The sequence below is a fragment of the Elephas maximus genome, chromosome 2, assembly GCF_024166365.1.
Source record: "Elephas maximus indicus isolate mEleMax1 chromosome 2, mEleMax1 primary haplotype, whole genome shotgun sequence".
Classification (NCBI taxonomy): domain Eukaryota; kingdom Metazoa; phylum Chordata; class Mammalia; order Proboscidea; family Elephantidae; genus Elephas; species Elephas maximus.
The window spans coordinates 86096595-86124278 of record NC_064820.1 but is presented as its reverse complement, the minus strand read 5'-3'; the positions used below and the strand labels follow the sequence as shown (position 1 = coordinate 86124278).

At 40.7% G+C, this 27684-nt stretch overlaps 1 protein-coding gene across 5 annotated transcripts in view; it reads right to left on the bottom strand.

Moving 5' to 3' along the window:
* RASGRF2 (Ras protein specific guanine nucleotide releasing factor 2) overlaps positions 1-27684 on the bottom strand; it is a 287549-nt gene that overhangs the window by 175247 nt on the left and 84618 nt on the right. For all 5 annotated transcript variants that reach the window (XM_049866653.1, XM_049866663.1, XM_049866673.1 and 2 more), the window contains exons 3-4: positions 2820-2967; positions 314-403 (exon numbers count right to left, since the gene is read on the bottom strand). In XM_049866653.1, coding sequence (XP_049722610.1) covers positions 314-403; positions 2820-2967 — 238 coding nt within the window. The remainder of the gene's footprint in view (positions 1-313; positions 404-2819; positions 2968-27684) is intronic.

Genomic DNA, 27684 nt, shown 5'->3' with positions numbered 1-27684 from the left:
AATATGAAAGCAGCACAAAATCAGGAGGTTCCAAGCACTTAATCCAATCAGAGAATACGTTGTTTTACCGTCAGTTTTGGCATCCTTTCCAAAGAATCCAAAGGAGGATTCCCAGGACTGGAAAGAAATCCCAAGCTGAAACTTCTTCAGAGAAGAAGCCATATCTAGAAGTTCTGAAAGCAAGTCTGGGAGCCATTAGAACAGAAACACCAAAACTGCTTCCAGCTCAGGGACAGAGTCACAAAGACACCACTACAGCACAGTCTGCTGGTCACCAAAGCCCCTTCAAAGCTTAAAAGCCTCAGTGTCCTACCTTTTTAATTTTTTTGATGTCTGGATCCTCATCTTCTTGGTTGCTTTGGTAAGGTCGCATTCGTTCCTTGGTTTTATTAAGAGCAATAATCTATAACACAAAATTGGTCCATTTCATGATTGCAGAAATAGTGGATTATAACCATAACTCACTGGGAGTTCTGCCTACAAAGGGAGCTGATGAGGTCTTCAAGAAACACTCACTTTGTATGTACCTTCTCTTCCTTTGGTGCACAGAAGGCATGAACTTCATCCCAAGCCTCGTGTTACCAACAAAATTGCTTGTAAGAAGTGGCTGTGGAAAGTATAAACTGGGGCCTGAGGTTAGGAGACAAGTTAGCCCAAAACCCAGTCTTGATTGCCTGTGATCATAAGGCCATGTCCTGTGGCGTAGTAGTTAAGTGCTACGGGCTGCTAATCAAAAGGTTGGCAGTTCGCATCCGCCTGGCGCTCCTTGGAAACTGTATGGGGTAGTTCTACTCTGTCCTACAGGGTCGCTATGAGTTGGAATCGACTCAATGGCACTGGGTTTGTTTTTTTTTTTTTTCTCCTCAGGATCTCAGTAACATGTAAACCATCTCTCCTGAGGGTGGCTGCCCATAATGTCTGTGGTCTCAAGTGCAGTGATGTTCAGCTTAAAGCTCTTGCTTCCCAGGGACAGCCTGTGGCCTTTCAGTTACACACAGTAGAGCAGACTCACAGTTTTCCTTGGGAAAATGGTAACTGCAGAGGGACGTGTGCAAAGCCCTGGGTGGGTCCAAGCCGGTCAAGAGGACTTCTCAGAAAAGGTAAGGAGAATTGAAACTTGAGATCCCTTTATATCTCCAGTTCAGTTATATGTCTATGAGGGGTAACTCAAGACCCGGTGGACTCTCAACTACATTTAGTAATAAAATTTACTAAATTACCACTCAGTTGCAGGCTCTTACAAACATTAAGAGCTTACACAGGTTTACTAACATGTAAGGACAAATACTTGACAAGAGATCAGAAGTGTCCCCTCAAACTGTCGTTACAATTTTGTTTCCAACACCAAATACACTCCTCTGCCGTTTTCTGGTAGGGAAGCGGGAAAACAAAAGGAGTAGGAAATAAATTATGGCTCCTGTCAAGAACACATACCTGCTACCGACAGTTTTTAGCTGGAATCTATGTTCAGACTAAAATAGAACATAGTGAAGACAGATAAACACAATATAAGTAAACGTTGGGGAACATTGCTTGGTGCTGAGTTTCTCTCATAGAGTAAATACCAACCTCTCTCACTTAGCAGACAAGCATCTGCTGTAGCTTACTGTGGCAAAGAAAGAACACAATAATTTTGTTTTAAATTACAGTGCCTGATATAGTCTTTTAAAATGCAGGTTTGTTAAGTTTTCTGTTGTTGTTTCTACTATATCAGATTTCAGGATCTAATCATGAAGTTAACAACTCTAATGATAGGGTGAACACAGTCTGCAACTTCTCATCACAGGAAAAGCTTTCTCGTCCCAGTGGGAATCAGCTAACACCCATACTGTACCCTGGAGGTGATATACACAGGGAACAAGCAGGAGGTAAAAACCCCTCAACAGAATTCAGAGAGCGTCTTCACAGAAGATGTGAGGAAATGAAGAGCAATACGCTGTCCCATGTCAGTAAGAACAACAAGAAGGGTGCCAAGGGTGTCAACAAGGATACAATTAATAGCAGGCTTCATTCTGTCTTATTTTTGTTTTTGAATCTAAGAGGATACTAGAAGGCACCTCTGCCCAGAGAGAGGGAAAAATACCTCATTCTCTACATTACTCTTCAATTCTTCAGTTACTGATCACTTCCCATGAGGAATGACAGGACCACAAGGAAAGCTACACACAAGCTTCTGTATATAGCCTGAGGCACCTGGGAGAGAGGAAAGACCCAGCACACCACCATTGTGGTGGACTCTCTGACCACCTTCTTCTCTCACATGGTGTCAATCTCTATGTGGGGGTGGAGGGGAAGAACAAGGGAAAGAGGGCTAGAATTCCAACTTGGGGAAAAATTCACCCTTCTGTCTTATACTTTAACCCAAATGTGCCACTCAAAATTCTAGAGGGGAGAAAGCTGGACTCTTTAAATCCAGTCAGCTAGAAAAAGTAGTCTTGCCGAATTCATTTTTAGTCCTTCCTTAGTTGATAGTTTAGATTTGAATTGAAATTATGACAGACTCACAATTATCATTACCACAAGAGTCTATCTGAAAACAGTTAAATATTACGATGAACTCTTGGATAGCTGATCTATGAAGGATATCATCAGGTATGTGCATAGGTAGCATAGTATCCTGATATTTTTCTGTAACACATTTACGTAATCCTAATGTAGACTTGGATTCAGTTCTAGATCAATGGCCCAGCCACATATATGTTGACGGTGTAGGAGCTCAGTCTGGGATTAAAATTTTGCCACGCATCAGCCTTAGGTAATTATGAGGGGATGACAGTACGTGTGAAACAATGAGAAGGAATGTACTGACTGAGAAATACCTCTGATTTAAGCCTCTCGATTTCTGTATCTTGATCTTCAAGTTGATGTCGAAGCTGGTTAGCAGCAATTTTTTCTGTCTCTACGATCTGAACTAGATGAATGTACTTCTGCGTTAACACTTCCCTCTCAATCAAAATGTCTGCGTAACTTGAAAGAAAAGTGCACAGTTAGTCATTAAGATATTGTTCTACTGCAGTTCCATATTGGAACTGAACACAGTTTGTTTTGCTAGCTCTTCTTTATATAAACATTAACTTTCAACGTACACTTAGTGTCTTTCAGCTCTGTAGATTCTGAATCATTATCCTTTCACCTGTCCTTTATTACGAGGCCATTCAATGATGCCTACCACTCACGATTTTATCATATAAGTGACAAAAGTGCAAATCTTCATAGCTTTAACAAAGAAAATGGTTCCTCTCCTTTAACAAAGAAACTAACATCTTTTACATTGGCGGTACATACTTTGTTCCCAAGGATGCTACTCAAATAGTTCCCTGGGTAAGGTACAGACACTAGCCAATCAAAATGGGCCTTCCACCAAGCAGAATAAATGCAGTAACCAATCAGAACAGGTGATGGCTATAAAGCACAATTCTGGCCACATTAATGGCCACCAGTGCACAGCAGCTGACCACCAGCTCGGCTTGGCTCTCTTCAGGATTATGAAACCACTGACAACTTTCTTTCCCAAACCAACCCCAACCCCCACTGCCGTCGAATCGATTCCAACTATAGTGACCCTATAGGACAGAGTAGTACTGCCCCCATAGGGTTTCCAAGGCTGTAATTTTCACAGAATCTTTCTCCCATGGACCGGCTCGTGGGTTCGAACCACTGACCTCTCAGTTAGCAGCCAAGCACTTTAACCACTGCACCACCAGGGCTCCAAACCAACAGAAGTACTAATTCCATTCTAGAGATAAGTTTAGATTCTTTGGGGCCTAGTTCCAGCAGGCTAACCTGTGTCCATTTCTTTGGCAAGTATGGCAAAAACAAACTCTTAGATTTTTATTAACTATGAAATTTTCTGCCTTCTGGAATTTTGCCTCTAGATCTTCTTGCGATACCCAGGGTGGTAAAATGTATATTCCTCTATCCATATCATCTTTCCCAAATGGTATGACAATGGTAATAATTAACAAAAATAAGCCAAAAACCAAATCTGTTGCCATCAAGTCAATTCTGACTCAGAGTGACCGTAGAGGACAGATTAGAACTGCCCCATAGGGTTTCTTAGGCTGTAATCTTTACGGAAGCAAACTACCATCTTTCTCCCATGTAGCAGATCGTGGGTTCGAACTGCTGACCTTCCAGTTAGTAACTGAGAATTTAACTATTGTACCACCAGGGTTCCTTAATTAATAAAAAAATAAAAAATAGTTACTATTTATTAACTGCATAGGATGTACCGTATGTTATCTCATTTCATCCTCCCAGCAATGCCAAGAGACAGACTTTATTATCCCAACTGACCCACACAGAGGCCAACTATATATATAGCTAGTAGGTAGCACGGCTGGGATTCAAATGAAGGTCTGTCTAACTCCAAGTCCATGTTCTTAATCACAAGCTAAATTGCCTCTCTAATTAGAAATAACACATTTAATACAAACAAGAATGTTGCAGCAGACATGTTTTGAGATATCTACCTAATCTTTTCACTTACCTCGTTTTTAGAAACTTGGGCCACAGCATCCTTGTTTATACCACAAAATCTGCCCTCATGATCACATTAAACCATCCTGAAAAGATATAAGTAACCCTACCTATTGGCATTGGTGGCTCAGTGGTAGAATTCTCGCCTTCCATGTGGGAGACCTGAGTTTAATTCCCAATCAATGGACCTCATACATAGTCATCACCCATCCATGAGTGGGGTCTTGCATGCTGCTATGATGCTGAACAGATTGCAGCAGAACTTCCAGACTAAGACAGACTGGGATAAAAGGCCTTGTGATCTGCTTCTGAAAATCAGCCAGTGAAAACCCTATGGATTACAATGATCCAATCCACAATCAATCATGGAGATGGTGCAGGACCCGGCAGCATTTTATTCCATTGTGCATGGGGTCACCATGAGTCAGGGGCCAACTCGACCACAGCTAACAATAACAACAACCCAAACTAAGGCAATTAGATTCCTTCTCTTGGGAATTTGGGATTAGGCCTCTGACCTATTTGTTTGGTCTTGGGAACTCAGGTTGCCATTGTGAGGCAGCCATATTTGGCCACATCCAGGCCAAAGCAGTCACTCGGCTGAGAGAGAAAAGAATAGGTAAATGCTCAGAAAAGCAGAGGCAAGACAGAAAATCTGAGACATAAAGGTAATGACTACTTAAGTTCTTGTCCGCTTTCTAATGTCTGGTCCCAGTCCCTCATGATGCCTGAGTAGCTTTAACCCTCAGGTTTAGTGAGATATTGCAGCTTCCTTCTAATAAATTCCCTAAACTAGTTTGAGTAGATCTGTGTTACTTGGAACCAGAAGAGTCTTAAGACAATTCTAAACTCACACATTTAATTTAATTACCTCAACATCCTCTGCACTTACATCATGTGTGCTGTTAGTGCTAGAGAAAAAAATCATGCCGTCGGCAAGATTTTTAAGTCACTTGTTCTAAGAAATCACCCTAAGAGAAGAAAGGCAGTGCAAGCATAAGCAGGAGGAGGGGAAGAAGAGAAGAGAGTCCTCGTAGAACACTGCTATTATTGGGAAGTTTAAAAGGTAGAAATAATGATAAAGCGTAAGAAAAGTAATTATTATAATAAAAATCCTACCCTTCAGTTTTATCCAAATCCCTGTTGCCATCGAGTCAATTCTGACTCATAGCTACCCTATAGGACAGAGTAGAACTGCTCCATAGAGTTTCCAAGGAGCGCCTGGTGGATTTGAACTGCTGACCTTTTGGTTAGCAGCCGTAGCACTTAACCACTATGCCACCAGTGTTTCCTTCAGTTTTATAGTCAATTTTATTACAAATATGCCAAATTAGGAACATACTAGATCAGAGTTACATGCAAAAGAATTTTATTTTTCTGTTAAAGAAGAAAAAGGCAAGTCCAGAGCAGGATGTTGGGTTGAGTTCTAGCAAACCGATCATTGATGTCTGCCTTGCTCCACTTCCCAGGTCCCACTGAAACTACAACAGCATCGTGAAACAGGAAAATACACATTGAGAACAGACCAGAAAATTTTGAGAAATTCCATGAAGAGAAATACCAAATGGAATCAGATTGGGGAGAAATGAGTGTAGAGGTAACCAGAGACACAGACCCTTACATAGGCATGGTTCTTATCATGGGTGGCCTGAAGAAATTCCAAGCTGTAAATCAACAAAGAGCAAAGGGGCCCTCATTAGAGTATTTCCTTAAACAAGTGCCTTCAGAACAACAAGAAGTTATGTGCTGCCTCTTCCATCCCCCCAAAATAAATAAATAAGTAAAAGGCATGGCTGGCAGCAATGACAAGGCCCTCAAGTCACAGCCCAAGATTGGTTCTCTGTAAAAGGGAGGTCACCTTCCCAAACAAGGGTGCTATGGAGGGAGCTGGACTCTGAGAGAAAATAATAGAGCATGGCTTTACCCAGACATCCACAGCAGGCACAAGGGGAAACCAAAACAGGAAAGGCCCCTTCTTAGGAGTGAAATAAAGTATATTAACCCCCTGCTGCCGAGTTGATTCCAACTCATAGAGACCCTATAGTACGGAGGAGAACCACCCCATAGAGTTTCCAAGGAGCGCCTGGTGGATTCAAACTGCTGAACTTTTGGTTAGCAGCTGTAGGGCTTAACCACTAGGCCACTAGAGTTTAGTTTCCTATTAATGGAGCCCTGGTGGCATAGTGCTTAAGTGCTCTGCTTGTAACAAAAAAGTTGGTGGTTCAGACCTACCAGTGGCTTCACAGGAGAAAGATCTGGTGATCTGCTCAAATAAAGATCACAGCCTATGTGGCAGTTCTACTCTGTAATGCGGAGTCACAATAAGTCTGAATTGACTCAATGGCACCCAACAACAGTTTTCTTTTACCACAAACTCAGCAGCTTAAAAATTTTGAAATGGCAAAACAAAAACAAAAAAATCCACACATTTATTACCTCACAGTTTCTGTGGGTCAGGAGTCTAGGCTCAGCTTAGCTGGGCCCTCTGCTCTGGGTCTCACAAGGCTATAGTCAAGGTGCATTCTCATCTGGAGGTTTGAATTGGGGAAGAAATTTTTCCAAGCTCATTTAGGTTGTTGGGAAAATTCATGTCTTGAAGCTCTAGAACACATGGTGGCTTGCTTCTTCAAGGCCAGCAGGAGAGCATCTCTGACTTCAGGAAAGGCCCCTTTTCCTTCTTTAGGGCTTTCCATTCATTAAGTCAGGCCCCATCAAGATAATATCCCTTTTAATGAATTCTAAATCAACTTTGATTTGGGAAAATCTCTTTGCAAATATCATAACCTAATCAAGGGAGTGACTATCCCAACACCTTTGCCATATTCTAGTGGTTAAAAGCAAGTCACAGGTTCTACCCACACTAAAAAACCAAACCAAACAAAACCCAGTGCCGTCGAGTCAATTCCGACTCATAGTGACCCTATAGGACAAAGTAGAACTGCCCCAAAGAGTTTCCAAGGAGCCCCTGGTGGATCTGAACTGCCAACCCTTTGGTTAGCAGCCGTGGCACTTAACCACTACGCCACCAGGGTTTCCTCCTGCACTAAAGGGTAGGGAATTATACAAGGGCCTGACTCACTGAGGGTCACCTTAGGGCATATTTGCAACATACACTAAACCTTTCTACTTCTGAATGAGGTCCCACACACCTGCAAGAAAAGCCTACACATTACACAAATTCTGCATTCACAGTCACAGAGTAAGCTCAAGCCAGTTACGATTATAACCCACAAGGCTCTTTACTTAGAAATAAGGCTGACTAGACACTTGGGAAAAAACAACTCTAAAAAAAGGCAGAACTCTGGGCAGCATGTAAAATGGCCCTTGATGATTCCCACCTTCTGGTATTCATGCCATCATGTAATCCCTTCCTCTGAGTGTGCATTGGACCTAGTTGACTCTCTTCTAATGAATTAAAAAAAAAAAAAAAAGATTATGGCAAAAGTGCTGGGATATCACTATGAAGATTCATTTACAAAAAGACTCTGCCTTCCATCTTGTTTGCTTTCTCTTATTGTCTTGCTGGTTTCATCTAAGGAAAGCCAGCTGCCATGTTGTTGGTTGCCTTATGGAGAAGGCCCACATGGCTGGGACCTGAGGGAGGCCCCTGACCAACAGCCAGTGAGGAACTAAGGCACTCATTCCAACAACTAACAAGGAAGTGAATCCTGCCTCCAACCATGTCGGTGGGCTTGGAAGCCGATCCTCCCCGAGCTGAGCCTTCAGATGATGCCAAAGACCTGTTCAACACCTTGATTGTTGGCTTGTGAGAGAGCTTGGGGCAGAAGCATCCAGTTAAGCCATGCCTGGATTCCTAGCCCACAGAAACTGCAGGATAATAAACAGTTATCATTTTAAGCTATTAAGTTTGGGGGTGATTTGTTATGTAGCAATAACCCACAGACAGTCCCAAATGAACAAACTGAACTGACACTAGAGAAAACAAAGCTATTTCAAGCAACACAGATTTATTGTCTTCTGAGAAAGATGAGAGGATATTGCGGCCATAAAGCAAAAAAGCAGCTGCTTAGGAAAAGAAGTAATCTGGTAAGAAGAAGAGCTCCCAGGAACAAAAAAATGATTGCTATTATTTTACAGAACAATGGATGCACTAACGGGTAAGCTAGACACAGCTGAAAACTAAACTGGGTGGTCCAAGAGATAAAATAAAGAACATCAAACAAGAACACAAAGAGACTGGAGATACAAAAGAAAAAAAATTAAGCAACATAGAGCATAGATTCAAGAGTACCTATGTTCTATGGGACATATGTCTTATGGGAATTCCAGAGGAGAAAAAAAGGGAGTAAATAAAAAGAAACAGAAGAAACCTTGCCTGAACTAAACATGGCATAGTTCAAAGACAAAGAATGATCCCAATGCCAGACAGGATAAATGAAAATATTCTGTACCTGGACACATGCTGGTGAAACATCAGGGCTCTAAGGATAAAGGAAATCTATAAACACTTCCAATGAAAAACAATAGGTTATCTAAAGGAAATAAGAATCAAGCTGACATCACATTTCTCATTAGTAACCTGGGATGCTAAAATGATAATAAAGAATTGAGGGAAAAATATTTCAGACCTAAATTCCTATGCCCAGGCCACCATCAACTAACCAAGTACCAGGAGAAGACAGAAAAAGTTTACTAAACACCCACACTTTAAAGAGGAAAAAATTCTGTGAAGGTTTTTCAACCAAGCAGAACAGAAACAAAAACATAAGATGACATGGAAGGCAAGAATAAAAGCCAAATGACATCAAGGAATCTAGAAAGAAATTAGAATTTGACACATGCAAGAGCGGCCTTCAAGGAACAAATATTCAATTGTGTATTATTACATTTTATTTCCTATTGGGCCAAAAACTGACCTTGGTACTGTAGAAATTAGTATTCGTATAACCATGATTTCAGTGCCCCCTTGTTTTTACTTTTTAGAATCAACCATAGCAAAGCACAGAGGCCTAATTAAATTTGGAGAACAGAATGTAAATGCTTCAAATTTATAAAGCAAGAATAAATAACAATCAAAGTAAGAAAACCTAAGGGTTAGAGGAGAAAAAAGAACAAAGAAAACACATTAAATATCGTAATTATTCTTCATAGCAGAGAGTTAATACATACTTTACAAAGTTGATAAGTCAATATAGAGGTTTAATTGTACTATTTTAAGAATAAACTTAATCAATTTAATAGTCAAAAATATGTAAGCAACAAAAAACGAGGAGACAAGGGAAAGGGGAGTGACGGGTATAGTAAGGATGTTAAATTCTTCATCTTTACATCTTTATAAAAAAAAAATCTTTATAGCAGGGAGTTAATAATACTGGCTAAAATTCGTTAGTCAAGAAATAGACAAAAGGTGGTCATAGAATATAACATACAAAAAAAAAAAGACCAATAAATGCATGAAAAAAAATCCTACTTAAGGAAGTACAAATTATCAAAATAGATCAAGATATTTAGAAAACAATAATAGTGCTGGCAAAGGTATGGTGAAATTGATACTTCCACGTAATGCTACCAAAATGAGCCATTCTAGAAGACAATGTCACAGTATGTATCGAGACAGATGAAAATGTTCACATCCTTTGTCTTAGTAATTTTACTTCTAATAATCTAACCTAAGAAAAGTTATGAGACTTGTACAAAAATGTACAACAAAACAAGATGTTCATTCATTAATGCAATTAAAAGAAAGTTGAGACAATCTAAATATGTATAAAATATGGAAGTGGTTAAATAAGTACCCAGATGGAATGGTACACGTCACTTAACATCATGCTTTTAAGGAATAGTTAACATAATGGAACATACCTACCGATAAACGAAGAAAAAAAAGCAGGAAATCAAAGTATACGTGACGTGTGTGTGCATACGGATAGGTGTTCACAGGCAGAGGGAGAAACTTCTGCACATACACAGAAGGGGGAGGAAGAAGGCGAGTGAAAGATAAGCACTTCAAGCCAAAGACATAGATCATAACAAAAAAAGGTATTTTTATAAAAGCAATTATGAGTATTTTTAATTATTCCTTAGTTGCTTCTTTTATGTTTCTCTGTATTTTCTAACATCCCTATAATATTAAGTGGGGATAAAAGAAAATATACGAAATCCTAATTGCAGAGTAACACATACTGCTATACGAGGTTACAAGTGGTGCTGATTTCCTTCTTTATATGTTTCTGTGAATTCAAATTCACTTTTATTGAATAAACGTTGAGTGTTATTACATACTTAGGAAGTGTTCAAAGCACAGGGTACAGTAGTAAACAAAATAGAAAAAAAAAAGTCTGTGCCCTCATGGAGCTTACATAGTAGTAGGCAGAGAAAGAAAATAAAATAAATAAGACAAATACACAGTATGCTGCCTTGCGATTAGTGCTGTAGAGAAAAAAACAGTGGTGGGGGGGAGTAGGATAGGAAGTGGGAGGTGGTGGTTATAATTTAACCAGGGTGTGAGAGAAGGCCTCACTGAGAAGGTGGCATTTGAATAATGACCTGAAGGACTGAGCCATGTGACTAGCTGATGTTAGAGTATTCTGGTTAGCAAAAATAGCAAGTGCAAAGGCCCTGTGGTGAGAGTAGGCCTGGTCTATTTGAGGAGTAACAACGTAGCCAGTTTGCCGGAGTGGAGTGAGAGGTAGAAGAGAGAACAGGATTGTAAAGCATATAGGGCTTTGTAGACAGATATAAAGTCTCAGGACTTTTCCCAGGTTGAAATACGGAGCTTTGATCAAAAGCATTACAAGACGTGACTTTTCATCGGGATTACTCTGGATGCCGTGAGGGGGAAAGACATGGGGGCTGGAAGGGAGTACAGCAAGGAAAGAGGAGAGCAGTTGGATGCTCCCACAGTAATCCAGGCAAGAGATATTAAGGATTAGTCCAGCACCTGGCATGGGACCGGGCACAAAACTGTCACTCAAAACTGCTTGCTAAATGAAAACAAAAATGGGGGATCATATAATACGATTCATTTTGCACAGTTTATTCTTCACGTAATAAATTTCATTTCCTGTCATTGGGGCTCCCCAGTTTACTACTCTTACTGGGGGATCCCTTCAACTTTATACCTTGAAGCTTCCTTTACTGATCCTACTATTTAAGGAATGTCTACTCCAGGATTATGTCAAAACAACTGAAAACACATGTATGGCTTCCCTTCAATATAAGAATTTAGAGAGCATCATCATGTATTTCTAGTCTATATACAAACCCTGGTGGTGAAGTAGTTAAGAGCTAAGGCTGCTAACCAAAAGGTCAGCAGTTCAAATTCACCAGGAGCTTCTTGGAAACCCTATGGGGCAGTTCTGCTCTGTCCTACAGGGTCGCTATGAGTTGGAATCGGCTCAATGGCAATGTTTTTTTTTTTTTTTTAAGTTTCTATATGGAAACCCTGGTAGGGTCACTATGAGTCGGAATCTGCTCAACAGCAACAGGTTTGGGTTTTTTTTTTTTTTTCAATATTTCTAATACATGCTTTATCTGATTAAATTTTCCACTTATAGCACTATTTAAGAATTTTTGCCTCCTCTGCTCGTCTCAGTTTTGTTTTTGTTTCTGGTTTTTTTTTTTTTTTTTTTTTTGATTCAACTCATGCCAAAAAAAAAGTTTCTCACTGCCAAGGGAAATAATAAAACTCCGCTGAATAAATCAACATGATGAGAGCTAAACTAAAAATTTATTTGTCAAGGACCAGCAGATGGTAAGTTTGCGGTATAAATGGGAATAAAATATTGAGGTGTAATATTTATAATCAAACCAAACCACTACCACTCCATACAGGGCAAGGGGGAACATTAAAATAAAATCTGAAAGAATTCAGAGAAGAGACATAGTACACAATTATAGGCCTTAGTTATGCTTATGTTGTTGTTGTTGTTAAGCATTATTGAGTCAACCCAGCAACCCATAGTGACCCTATAAGACAGAGAGGAGTTTCCTCATAGGGCCTAGGCTGGAATCTTTACAGAAGCAGATCACCAGGTATTTTCTCCCATGGACGGGCTGGTGGGTTTGAACTGCCAACCTTCTGGTTTACAGCTGAGTGCTTAACCATTGTGCACCAGGGCTCCTTAATTATGTTTAAAAAGTATGTTTAGAAGGACAAAAATTACATTAGCTTAGCAAGAAATTAAATGGGACGGAATCTCATCCTAGTTATTTTGATTGTAGACACATTCAACAATGAGATGAACTCTAGTAAAGCTCAAAGTGAGGTCATGTAACAGGTGTTGCAAGAAAAACTCTCACTACTCCAACATTATGCTCAATTTTCTTGAGAACCCTGTTCAGAATCAGCGTCTGTCACATCAGGAGAGTTGTGTTGTCTTTAGGATTTGGGAAAATTCATCCTGAGTGACAGCGGTACAACTTGAATCTATGCAACGTTTGAGCACTGGCAGCAGCTCAGCTTTATCTAGGCAAAACGAGGACACCCTAGCTTGCTCTTGGCCATTTTCACATTAATAGCTGCCTCTAATTTTCATCCTCAAACTCTCTTACATCAATATACCCACTCCACTTTCTAATCAATATTTTTTAGGTATCGCATTAGTGTAAGGTTCTAACACCCTATCACCCCCCACCAATCACCTCTCTCTACCAACAGCCTCCCCTCCCCGAAGCTGTCCCATTTACAATGAATTTTAAACTCAAGCATCTCAGGAGAGATCAAAAAGAGGAATAAAATTTAAAGCCTAAATCTCCCTGTCCTAAACAGTGCCCCTTCATTCCAGCTCATAGTCGCAGTTCATTACTTACACATCTTAAGACTCTAACTTTGGGACATGTGGAAAGTTTTCAATAATCCTTTCCTCCCTTAAAGCAAAATTAAATATTAAAAAAAGAAAGTAAAATATTGATATAAGGGAATATAACAGCAATTAAATAATGGCAAAGTTATTCCTTTGGGACAACGGCATTTTAAAGAACACTCCTAAAAAAGAATATAAGAGTACTAGGTTACAAAACTGAGGAAAATATTTTATATAACAATAAATATTTATGGTTCTTTCCTAACACAGAGATTTTATTTCCTTTCAAATGTGCAAAAATAGGTAGTGGTGGAATTCTCTTTATGATCAACCAAAAATTCTTTAGTAAGTACAGATCTAACTATATTAATTACACGAGAATGGGTTAAAGGATTTATAAATTTTCATTTCTAATTTGACTAGAAAATAAATCACTATTGTGCTAAAAATGTGTTGCTTAACTTGATACAAGATTATGGGAGTTGCAAATAAATGTCCCAAATAAACCTCTCCAGATATTAACTACTGTATTCAATGTGCACATTTAATGCATTATATGTATTTTATTTCCCCAACAGGTCTGTCAGTTTGTCATACAGTGGGGGCTTGTGTGTTGCTATGACGCTGGAAGCTATACCACTGGTATTCAAATACCAGCAAGTCACCCAAGGAAGACAGGTTTCAGCTGAGCTTCCAGACTAAGACAGACTAGGAAGAAGGACCCAGCGGTCTACTTCTGAAAAGAATTAGCCGGTGAAAACCTTATGAATAGCAGTGGAACATTGTCTGATATAGTGCCTGAAGATGAGCCCCTCAGGTTGGCAGGCACTCAAAATGCGACTGGGGAAGAGCTGTCTCCTCAAAGTAGAGTTGGCCTTAATGACATGAATGGAGTCAAGCTTTTGGGACCTTCATTTGCTGATGTGGCATGCCTCAAAATGAGAAGAAACAGCTGCAAACATTCATTAATAATCAGAATCTGGAACATACAAAGTATGAATCTAGGAAAATGGGAAACCGTCAAAAGTTAAATGGAACACATAAACGTTGATATCCTATGCATTAGTGAGTTGAAATGGACAGGTATTGGCCATTTTGAATCGGACAATCATATGTTTTACTATGCCGGGAATGACAACTTGAAGAGGAATGGCATTGTATTCATCATCAAAAAGAACATTTCAAGATCTATCCTGAAGTACAGTGCTGTCAGTGATAGGATAATATCCACACACCTACGAGGAAGACCAGTTAATACAACTATTATTCAAATTTATGCACCAAGCACTAAGGCTTAAAATGAAGAAACTGAAGATTTTTACCAAATTCTGCAGTCTGAAATAGACTAGACATGCAGTCATGATGCACTGATAATTACTGATGATTGGAATAGGAAACTTGGAAAGAAAGAAGAAGGATCAATAGTTGGAAAACGTGGTCTTCGTGATAAAAATGATCCCAGAGACCGCATGATAGAATTTTGCAAGACCAATGATTTCTTCATTGCAAATACCTTTTTTCACCAACATAAACAGCGACTATACGCATGGACCTCACCAGATGGAATACACAGGAATCAAATCGACTACATCTGTGGAAAGAGACAATGGAAAAGCTCAAGCTCAATATCATCAGTCAGAACATGGCCAGGGACCCATTGCAAATCAGACCATCAACTGGTCATATGTAAGTTCAGGTTGAAACTGAAGAAAATTAGAATAAGTCCACAAGAGCCAAAGTACAACCTTGAGTATAACCCACCTGAATTTAGAGACCATCTCAAGAACAGATTTGACGCTTTGAACACTGATGACCAAAGACCAGACAAGTTGTGGAATGACATCATGGACATCATACATGAAGAAAGCAAGAGGTCATTAAAAAGACAGGAGAGAAAGAAAAGACCTAAATGGGTGTCAGAAGAGACTCTGAAGCTTGCTCTTGAACGTCCAGTAGCTAAAGGAAAAAGGAAAAAATGATCAAGTAAAAGAGCTGAATGGAAGATTTCAAAGTGGTACCCAAGAAGACAAAGTAAAGTATTATGATGACATGTGCAAAGACCTGGAGATATAAAACCAAAAGGGAAGCACACGCTCAGTCAGTATTTCTCAGGCTGAAAGAACTGAAGAAAAAATTAAAGCCTCGAGTTGCAATACTGAAGAATTCTACCGGGAAAATGTTAAACAATGCAGGAAGCATCAAAAGAAGATGGAAGGAATACACAAAGACACTATACAAAAAAAATTTGGTTGACATCCAATCATTTCAGGAGGTAACATATGATCAGGGACCAACAGCACTGAAGGAAGAAGTCCAAGCTGCACTGAAGACATTGGCAAAAAAACAAGACTCTGGGAATTGACGGAATACCAATTGAGATGCTTCAACAATCGGATGCAGAGCTGGGAGTGCTCACTCATCTATGCCAAGAAATTTGGAAAACAGTCACCTGGCCAACCGACTGGAAGAGATCCATATTTAAGCCTATTCACAAGAAAGGTGATCCAACCAAATGTGGAAATTATCAAACAATACCATTAATATCACATGCAAGCAAAATTTTGCTGAAGATCATTCAAAAACAGCTGCAGCAGTATATCAACAGGGAACTGCGAGAAATTCAAGCCGGATTTAGAAGAGGATGTGGAACCAGGGATATCATTGTTGATGTCAGATGAATTCTGGCTAAAAGCAGAGAAGACCAGAAGGATGTTTACCTGTGTTTTATTGACTATGCTAAGGCATTTGACTGTGGACCATAACAAATTATGGACTACAATGCAGAGAATGGAAATTCCAGAACACTTAATTGTGCTCGTGAGAAACCTGTATATGGATTAAAAAGCAGCCGTTTGAAAAGAACAAGGGGATACTGCCTGGTTTAAAGTCAGGAAAAGTGTGTGGGATTGTATCCTTTCACCATACCTGTTCAATCTGTATCCAGAGCAAATAATTCAAGAAGCTGGACTATATGAAGAGGAATGGGGCATCAGGATTGAAGGAAAACTCATTAACAACCTGCAATATGCAAATAACACAACTTTGCTTGCTGTCAGTGAAAAAGACTTGAAGCACTTACTGATAAAGATCAAATACCACAGCCTTCGGTATGGATTGCACCTCAACATAAAGAAAACAAAGATCCTCACAACTGGACCAATGAGCAACATCGTGATGAATTGAGAAAAGACTGAGGCTGTCAAGGATTTCATTTTACTTGGAGTCACAAACAACACCCATGGAAGTAGCAGTCAAGAAATCAGCTGCAAAAGACCTCTTTAAAGTGTTGAAAAGCAAAGATGTCACCTTGAGGACTAAGGTGCACCTAACCCAAGCCATGGTATTTTCATTCGCATGATATGCTTGTGTAAGCTGGATGATAAATAAGGAAGACTGGAGGAGAACTGACGCCTTTGTATTGTGGTGTTGGCCCAGAATATTGATTACACCATGGACTGCCAAAAGGACAAACAAATCTGTCTTGGAAGAAGAACAACCAGAATGCTGATTAGAAGCAAGGACGGCAAGACTACGTCTCACATACTTTGGACATGTTATCAGAAGGGATCAGTCCCTGGAGAAGGACATCATGCTTGGTAAGGTAGAGGGTCAGGGAAAAAGAAGAAGACCCTCAAAGAGATGGATTGACCCAGTGGCTGCAACAATGGGCACAAGTATAGCAACAACTGTGAGGATGGTGCAGGACCAGGCAGTGTTTCGTTCTGTTGCGCATAGGGTCGCTATGAGTTGGAATCCACTCAATGGCACCTAACAACATACATTTTATTTATTTATTTATCGTGCTTTAGGTGAAAGATTACAGCTAATTTAATTTCTCATTCAAAATTGTTTCGTGACACTAGTTGCGATGCCCACAATATGACAGCACACTCCCCCTTTCCACGCCGGGTTTCCTGTGTGCATTTAACCAGTTCCTTTCCCTCCCTGCCTTCTCATCCTGCTTTTGGACAGGGGCTGTCCATTGGGTCTCACATATCTGACTGAACTAAGAAGCGCATTCCTCACGTGTATTATTTTTTGTTTGTTTTATAGTCCTGTCTAATCTTTGCCTGAAGAGTGGGCTTCAGGAATGGTTTCAGTTCTGGGTTAACTGTACGTCCAGAGGCCATAGTTTCAAGCATTCCTTCAGTCTCTGTCAGACCATCAATCCAGTCTTTTTACATGAATTTGAGTTCTGTTCTACATTTTTCTCCTGCTCTGTCTGGTAATGGATTATATTTTTTTAAATAACTTTGAAAATGGGTACAGAAAATGAAATTATTACTAGAATAATATATTAAAGCTGCTCATCCTATAAGGAGCCTGGTAGTGCAGTGGTTAAAACACTCAGCTGCTAACCAAACGGTCAGCTGTTTGACCCTATCAGCCACTGCGAGGGTGAAAGATGTGGCAGTCTGCTGCCGTAAATGTTTACAGCCTCAGAAACCCTATAGGGCAGTTCTATACTGTGTTATAGGGCCGCTATGAGTCGGAATTTACTTGATAGCAGGTGGTTTGGTTTTTTCGGATCATCATATCTCTAGAAAACATATGGGTAACTAAGTATCTGATCTGAGGAAGGACAAATATTGCACGATTCCACTTATATATGAAATACCTAGACTAGACAAAGGCATAGAGACAAAAATTTATTAGTGGTGACCAAGGGCTGGGAGCAAAGGGAAAAATGGGGCTTATTGCTTAAAGGGTTTCTGTTTGGGGTGATGAAAACCATTTGGAAATAGATAGCAGTGATGGTTGTACAACATGGTGAATGTAATTAATGCCACTGAATTGTACACTTAAAAATTATTAAAATGGCAATTTTGTTATACATATCTTACTACAATAGGATGTTTAAATTTTCATAGACACAAGATAATAAAACAGAAGTGGCAAAAGCAAGGATATTTCTCAAAAATACGAAAGACAAGTAGATAATATCTTTGTCATTCAGAGAGCTTACAAACAAACTGGTAAGAAAAACACCAAAAGAAAAAAAATGGGGAAAAGAGTTGAGATAACAATCCATATAAGAAATATAGATAAATACTAATGATAGCAAAGAAATGGTCAATCTCACCAATAATCAAGGCAAAGTTCATTACATCAAAATACCATTTTTCACCCATCAATCTAATAAAGATTTTTCAAAAATGATTCCAGCTCTCTTATGCATCAGCAGAGGATGTATATATCAGTACACGCATTTCTGAAAAGTACGTGGCGCTGTGCCCACAGCAAGAGACAAGAGATGAGTAGGACACAATTTGTCTTCATTAAATTCAGGCTGGCAAAGAGAAACAAGAATAGAAACAAATCAATGCAATGACCTCATAGGTTCTTTGAGAGAAATATGAGGATACCAAACCAAAACCAAACCCACTGCTGTCAAGTTGATTCCGACTCATAGTGAACCTATATAGCACAGAGTAGAACTGCCCTATAGAGTTTCCAAGCAGCACCTGGTGGATTTGAACTGCTGACTTCTTAGTTAGAAGCCATAGCATTTAACCACTACGTCACCAGGGTTTCCACACGAGGATACAGTGGAGGCTTTAAAAAAGGCATGGTACTTCCTTCCTACAGGGGGAGCAAGAGGATAAAGAAAGATGGTGCAGATGCCAGAGCTGAGTCCTGAGAGATGAGTTGGTGTTAGTCATACTTGGAAGGGGCACCCCGGCCCATTAGAATCCCTGTATGTAGTTGCTATAGCTGGAGCCCAGGACATCCAGCGAGAGAGTGAGACTTTCACAAAGATAAGCTTGAGGGGCCTCACTTGGACTGACTCACTGTATTCCAGAACTTAGGACAGAGCCTGGTGCTTGGTAAACCAAAAAATATAAAACCAAAACTGGTTGCCATCCAGTTGATTCTGACTCATAGCAACAGAAGCCTGGTGCTTGGTGCTTGGTGCTTGGTAGGGAAGTAAAAATAACCATAAAATGAATGAATATTTTTTTCTTCACAGCAACATGGAGGACCATTACACTACTCATTCCACCCTTATTATTGTTGCTGTTGTTAGGTGCACTAGAGTCAGTTCCAACTCACAGCAGCCCTAGGTACGGCAGAATGAAACACTGCCCGGACCTGCACCACCTCATAATTGTTGCTATGTTTGAGCCCATTGTTGCAGCCGCTATGTCAATCCATCCCACTGAGAGTCTTCCTCTTTTTCACTGACCTTCTACCAAGCATGATCTCCTTCTCCAGGGATTTGTTTCTCCTGATGTCTCATGTCCGAAGTACATGAGACAAAGTCTCATCATCTTCACTTCTAAGAAGCATTTTGGCTGTACTTCCTCCAAGACAGATTTGTTTATTCTTCTGGCAGTCCATAGTATATTCACTATTCTTTGCCAACATCATAATCCACCCTTATATATGTTCAAAATTTTCTATAATAAGAAGCAAATTGGATGTGATAAAATCAGTAGGGAGCCCTGGAGTTCTTTCAACAGATCAGCTGCTCTTTTTAGAAAGGGCATTCTGACCACCATGTGGAGGGAGGATTAGAAGGAGGAAAACTCACAAAAGAGATTGGTGAGGTGGCTGAGCAATAGCCCTGGCAATAGGTACCTAGACCAGGGCAACTGCCATAGACATGAGAGGGATAGAGACCAGCAGGCTTGGAAGAATAGGGGATGAGGCGGGGTATGAATGGGAACTATAACTTTTAGTCTATATACTTTGGCATTGTTTGAATCTTCTTTTCTTCTTCTTCTTTTTTTTTTTTTTTTTTGATGAGAACTTGTATTTGTATATTACTTGTGTACAGGTAGTCACTGACTTATGACAGTGTTCCATTTCGACAACTCCATCTTAAGTAGGTTCTGACATAAGTCGAATACCTCATTGTTCTTTAGTTTTCATTATTAATGCCTTTTATTATCAGTAACTTTATAAATCCAATCTTTATTTGCCTTTGGGGGTTGGAAATATTACATATAAATTTTACAGATAAACCCTGGTGGCATAGTGGTTAAGTGCTACGGCTGCTAACCAAAGGGTTGGCAGTTTGAATCCGCCAGGCCCTCCTTGGAAACTGTATGCGGCACTTCTACTCTGTCCTATAGGGTCGCTGTGAGTCGGAATCAGCTCAATGGCACTGGCAGGGGGGTTAATATATATGTACGTAAACCAAAGCCAAACCAAACCCATTGCCATCAAGTCGATGCTGACTCATAGCGACCTTACAGGACAGGACAGAGCAGAACTGCCCCACTGAGTTTTCAAGGAGTGGCTGGTGGATGTGAACTGCTAACTTTTTGGTTCGCAGCCATAGCTCTTAACCACTGCACCACCAGGGCTCCATACATAAATACACACGTCCATAAAAAAATGGATGATGTTGGCCTTTTTTCAGTTTCAGTAATAATTCCACTTGTGGAAGGATCTGAATCATCTGAGTTATGCCTAGGAATGGGGGTGATGTATCCAGTCAGAAAATTAGGGAGAGTTGGCTGTATGGTCCTTTTACACGCTACAACGTGTATGTAGTACATATTACAAATGATAAGATGTACAAAAAAAAAAAAAAAGACCGTCATAAGTGTGGTTAATCATGACTGAAATACGTTCTACGTTGAGGACTACCTGTATTTCAAAACATACCTATTACCGTCAAGATGATTCCGACTCATAGCAACCCTATTTTCAAAACCCTTATTGCAAAACATAAGTATTAAATAGAAGTCAAAAGCTTGAGTTATATAAGGAAAGAATAACTCCTACTAGCTTTGGACAGTCGTCGTTGACCTAGGTGACAACAGTCTCGGTAAAGTAGGAACAGAAACCCATCACAAAGGGCTGAAAAAGAGCAGGAGCTGTGTAAACAGGGAGAACAAGCCAAAACATTTCTTCAAGAAGCCTCGATGCCCATGCAAGAGAGGACAGTAACTAGAGAAGGATCCAGGGCCAAGGAGAGTTTTTTTATTTTTTGTTTTAAGGTGGGAGAGAGTTAAGGAGATTTGAAGAATATAGGGGGAAAAATACAAGGAAGGTAGAAAATAAATAGATTGGAAACATAGGTGAGAGACAGTATAACAAATGAAGCAAAAAAAAACCAGAGCTAAGAGGCTCAAGGTGGAGATCTGCCTTGAATCAGAGATGGTTCCCCGGGAGCCAGCAATGAGAACCCATGGAGACAGATCGCTCCTGCAGGTTTAAGACAGTGTGCAGGTGAGGATGGGAGAGCCTTCAGCCTATTTTGGGAATTATAAGCTAGATGCTTAAGGAAGGAGATGCATGTGAAGCAAAAACACTGTGAGGAATAGGAAAGATATCTGAATAGTAAAAATATTACACTGAGGGCTGAAAATAAGAAAATTCAAGCCCAGCTTTTCCCTATAGGAAAAAAAAAGGTCTAAACATCAAATCCGGTGAAGTCTTTCACACTTCACAAACATACTACCACTTTTTCTTCCTATTGCACTTTTCGGAACCTTGATGGCACAGTGGTTAAGAGCTTGGCTCCTAACCAAAAGGTCGGCAGTTCGAATTCACCAGCCACTCCTTGAAAACTCTATGGGGCAGTTCTACTCTGTCCTGTAGGATCGCTCTGAGTCAGAATCAACTTGACAGCAATGGGTTATGGGTTAAGGAAAGAAAATGTTGAATTCTCTTTCATCATGGCATATCTGGAGCCAGGCCTGACAGAGGTTCTTAGTAAAAAATACAATATTTCAAATGAACAAGACCGCTTCTTCAGCTTTAAATTAGCAGTAGTCTTACTGTTACAAGAATATAAAATAAAGCTTTCGGATTGCTCCAGGCTATAACGTCACTGGCCGTTTCTGGTTTTTCAGTCCCGTGGTTTCGCTGTGGAACAAATAATCTTCAGCTTTTCTGTGTAATCATCATTTTCTGATTTGTGAGAGATTTTTCCACACATATCCTATAGCCCGCTGATCTTATGGGATGATACAGTACATACAGCGGCCTTTAGTTTTGTACAGATTTTACATATACATTTTGCTCTAAATTATGCCTCAATCCAAGGAAAAAGAATAAGATTACAAGCATTAGGTGTTTGGTGCAGTTGCTGTGGTTTATGTGCATGCGTGTGTGTCTGTGTGTGTGTGTGTGTGTGCACGCATGTGTGAAAAAGTGAGAGAACCCATAACAGACCGCCTCAGGACTATAGATTAAAAACACATCCAAGAAGCTGGATTAGTCCTTCTTTAGTGGAAAAGAGAACAAAGCTTAATTGAAAGATTTAACTGGAGGATTAAGTCCGTTCATCAAGTTAGGGAATGACAGGGTGAAGGAAAAGGTTAGGTCAAGCCCTTGCCACACTAAACCCGACACAAGCTTTATGGAATGGAAGCATATGTCGAATCACTTATTCCCTTGCTAATGCCCTCCCCATAGAGGGAAGCCTAAGGTCCACTTGCCACAAGCCACACAGTAAGGGAAGGGAAGAGAATCGAGGTAGTGGTCTGTGCAGAGCTTCACAGAGAATAGTGGCAGGTCAGTGGTAGAATTCACGGCTTCCATGCAGGAGACCCGGGTTAAGATTCACAGCCAGTGAGCTTCGTGTGCAGCCATCACCTCTCTCTCAGTGGAGGTTTGTGTGATGTTGTGATGATGAACAGACCTCAGCAGCATTTACAGACTAAGATGAACTAGGAAGAAAGGCCTGGTGATCTACTTCCAAAAACCAGCCAATGAAAACCCTATAGATCACAACAGGTCCTGCTATGCATGAGGTCACCATGAGTCAGGTGCCGACTCAACGGCAGCTAACAACAACATCAGTCTGAGAAACTGGGAAGCAGGCAAAAGATAGTGACACAGCATTAAGAATTGAAAAACTAAGTCAAATGTTTACAGGGTGAGCAAAGCTATGCACATTTGATGGTGCATTGTATGAGGCACAATATTCTCAGTATCTTCAACCTTTCGCAAAGTTGTCACCAACCCAAATTTTGGTGGAAACCCAGATCTCCCCTCTGGACAGAGTTTACTTCTCTAGTCAAACCAAAAAACCCAGTGCCATTGAGTCGATTCCGACTCATAGTGACCCTATAGGACAGAGTAGAACTGCCCCCACAGAGTTACCAAGGAGCGCCTGGCAGATTCAAACTGCCGACCCTTTGGTTAGTAGGTGTAGCACTTAACCACTACGCCACCAGGGTTCTCTAGTAGCCCCTAGATATTCATCTACTCATTCTCTCATACCTCACAGCAAGGGCAGGGAGATCACATCAATATCTCAGGGCTGCCCACTGCCCCTTGTAGGCAATCATACTCTTCCAAATCCCTGCAGAAGCCCTTCCTGGCCAGTGCTCATCATCTTTGCCCCACTACACTGCTTTCATCCATCTTTTTTCTCCTAGTGAATGACATCATCCATGAAATGGCTCAGAGACATGTCAGATGGCACTCTGTTCTAATACACAGGTAGTCACAATGTCCTTTGAAGTCTAGATCTTACATATCTGGAATACTTCTCCTTCCCTTTCCTACTGTCATAATCCATGTTCTGAGGGTCTTACACTTAGGCCAGGATGGGAAGAACATAGGAAGGTGTACACCTGGCTCCTCTCCTAGGCCGTGACTATTTTCTCACTGCTGAGGCTTCACTTGGCCAGTGTCCAGCAGTGAAACATTGACAGAAAGTGCTGTGACCATTGTCCTTTGCTTTAGCATTTCAGTCAATGAGCTCTAAGGACCCACAATCAACCAGGTCAGTGTTTTTGATTGTCCCAATGTCTACAATCAAACCAACTACTGCAGACAGATACAGCCAAGAGAGCAAAGAAGAAATACTAGATTATTGGGAATGTCCAGAGTTTTACGCTCAACTGGCAAAATATCTAGGGACTAAGCATTGACTCAGCTGCTACTGAAATGTTCCAGCCTTACATCAACCAGAAAAAAGCAAGACCAAGTATGACTGTAATATCGAAAACCTTGTGCAGCTTCCCATGACTGGTGCCAGTAACACATGATGGAATGGTACTTTAAATGTAACATCAGCCAACTATAGGCAAAACTATAAAACCAGGTCAAAGCTTCAAAATGAAAAATGCTAATTTCTAAAACGATTCTGTCTGGGCCAGATCTGAAGGGGAACACATGCAACTGGACAGCTCAAAAAATGACCCACGGATTCTCTGAAGCCCAACTGGGCCAAGTAGATTCTGCTCAGGGTACAGAAGCCAGCAACAAAATTGTGGCTGTCACAGCACAGATTCTTCATTCAATGTTTCAGCTCAAGAGGTTAGGAAAGGATCTAATAGTTTATTTGGTTAGGTCACTGAAGCATCGATTACACGGTGGCCTACACTAAATCAAGTGGAAGAACCAGACCTGCCTTGGTATACTACAGAAGAAGGTATCCAAAGGCTTAGGAAAATTGGCATGTTAGAGTACATTTATCAGGTTAGACCCACAGACCCACACATGGAGTGCCCAGAGGACACACCTTTCACAACGGTGAGGAACAAATTTGTGAAGGAAGCCCCAGTACCCACGAAGATTACTGTGAGTGCTATTTTATATAAGTCAGATTTGACAGTGGGGCCTGCCCTAACTGAATTGAGACAACCAACTACAATGGGGCTGACTGGACCCGGTGGTAGTAGGGGCCAAGTGGCTGCACTCAATTGACAAAGACAAGGTGGGCAAGGTTATAGTAATATACAGCAGAGTCAAAGCGGTAACCAGAACAGTCTGACCGATATGGACTTATGGTGTCGGCTACTTAGTCATGGTGTCACTAGGAGTGAAATAATTAGGAAATCTACTAAATGTTTACTTGACCTGTACAAGCAAAAAAAAAAAAACTCTAGGTCAAGGGAATAGCAGTCTAACTCAAATCACCACAGCAGCTAGTACTGAAAAAAGCCGTGATCAAGAGTGGGATTCTGAGCATTCTCTGTATAATACCTGCGAGAGGATTTGAGCTATCCTCATGCTAAAACGTAGTTGTTAGCTGCTGTTTTGTTGGCCCCCAACTCTTAGGGATCCCATGCACAATAAAATGAAATGCTTCCTGATTCTGTTGTGATCCACTGGCTTTCCACTCGCTAATTTCTGCAAGTAGATCACTAAGCCTTTCTTTCTACTCCTAGTCTGGAAGCTCAGGTGAAACCTATTCAGCATCATAGCAACACCCAAGCCACCAATGGAAGCTCAAGAAGTGCATTGGCCAAGAATTGAGCCCAGGTCTCCTGCATGGAAGGAGAAAATTCTACCACTGAACCACCAATGCCTTCCATGCGAAAATACCCAAAACCAAACCCATTGCCCTTGAATCAATTTTAAATCATAGCAACCCTACAAGACACAGTAGAACTGTCCAATATGGTTTCCATGGAGCAGCTGGTGAATTCAAACTGCCGACCTTTTGTTTGCAGCCTAACACTTAACCACTATGCCACCAGGGCTCCCCATGCCAAAAAGTCATCAGTTAAATAAAAAACTCAGACTTTTAAAAGAAGAGTCAATAAAATCGTAATTTTGTAGCATTTAAAACTTTTTCATAGAAAATGGCAGTAGTGCCAAAATACTGGCAATCCCCCAGTTATAAACATCTGACTTACCTACAACCTGTAGTTACCAACCAACCCCCACTCCATAAAGCCTATCAAGAAAACACTGACTCGGTGTTGGAGCCCCAGGGCTCCCACGATGGGCAGCGCTTCTCTAGCGTGCTCAGGTGCCACAACTCATCCTTGGAGGCCACTGGTTGGGGGCGGGGGGGGGGCTGTGACATAGTGAGCAGAGAGCTCACATGCACCCGCCTCCCTCTGAGCTTGGAAAGGGCCCGCCCCACCGTCCCCTGGGCCCACCGTCCCCTGGGCCCACCGTCCCCTGGACCCACCGTCCTCCTGGGCCCACGGTCCACGTGCATGGACGGCCTGCAGGTGGTGGCGGACGGCAGCCAGGACGCACGCGCCACGCTCTACATGTTCTCGGAGTACCAAGGGTCAGTGCACTGCGCTGGGCACGTGGCCAGGCCTAAGCAGTGCCCCCTTACCCAGCTCCAGCCCACGCCATCCCTCAGGGCCCTCGGTGCTGTGGAGCCCAGGGCCATCCTCTGCTGAGCAGGGTTCTAAACCCAGAAGAAATGTGGTCCACTGGTAGCCCCTAGATTTTTTTTTTAGTTCAGAGTCTACAATAAAATATGTAACTGGTCTCCAAGATTTTACAGAACAAAATCTTCTGAGTATTTTGGGTAAGGTTTGCCCTGTAAGTATCTCTTCAACTGTGGAGAAGATACAATGATTCGTAATAACAAACGTTGCTACTTTTCAATCCACATCAAAACATTATAATTGTTACTGTATTATTATGTTAAAGATGTTTTAGTGTATCTGGAAGTACTTCTTTAATATTTTTTATGCATAAAAAGGCGTACTATATACTGAGACAAACATCTGGCTAACTGATGTTAGATATGAACCATACCTAACTGTTTGGACTTCTGTACAAATTCCATTTAAAATGACTTAAGAATGGAACTCGCTCGTAATTCGAGGACTTCCTGTAATGTCATCATATTGTCCTCAAGGGTGAAATGTTTAGTTAGCGAGCTGGTTGACTGACAATACCAAGCAAAAATTTCTGGCACACTCGTTCCTCTGAATCAACTCCGTTCGCTTTCTAGCTTTGCTCAGGTGTGAACAAAGTCAGGATGAAAAATTTCATAGATTCAAGGTTATACCAAAAACTTACTTGCTTTTATGAAACTTAAGTGAAAAAATTATCATCTTGCCTAATTTAGAAAACAAAAATTTAAAAAGCATGCCAATGCAAAAAAGTTAAAGATAAGAATTCAGGTCATCAAAAATGAACTCAGTCTCAGGCATCTAGTCAAAGGTAAAAAAAAAAAAAAAAACTAATGAACCAAAAAGTCAGGACTTCAAAACAAAAAGATCAATTATTAACCAAATCTTTAAATCCAAAAAGAGAAGAGAATTTTCATCATTTCATCATCTAAGCCACTTAAGTGGTTTCTAAGGTCTACAATTCCTGGCAAGATCATAAATGCCTGGTTTTGATCATATGTCAATGGACACCAAATAGTTACTGAACAATTTCCACATATGTGACACAGTGTTTTCATGGTATGGGAAGAAAGTCTCTTACCCGAAATCTACAGATCCCTGGATGGCACAAAGGGTTAAGCACTTGACTACTAGCCGAAAGGTTAGTGGTCCAAACCCACCTAGAGGTGCCTCAGAAGTCAGGCCTGGCAATCTGCTTCCAAAAGGTCACCACCTTGAAAACCCCATAGAGCATTTCTACTCTGCACACATGGGGTCTCCATGAGTCTCAACTGACTTGATGGCAATCAACAACAACAACTTGAAATCTAACCATCTTTAAAATAATTTGCACACATGCTGTTTTTTTGTTTGTTTGTTTTCTTGGTTCACCAAGATATTTGCTTGGCAACTGCAAAGGCATTTAGGCTACTGATGGT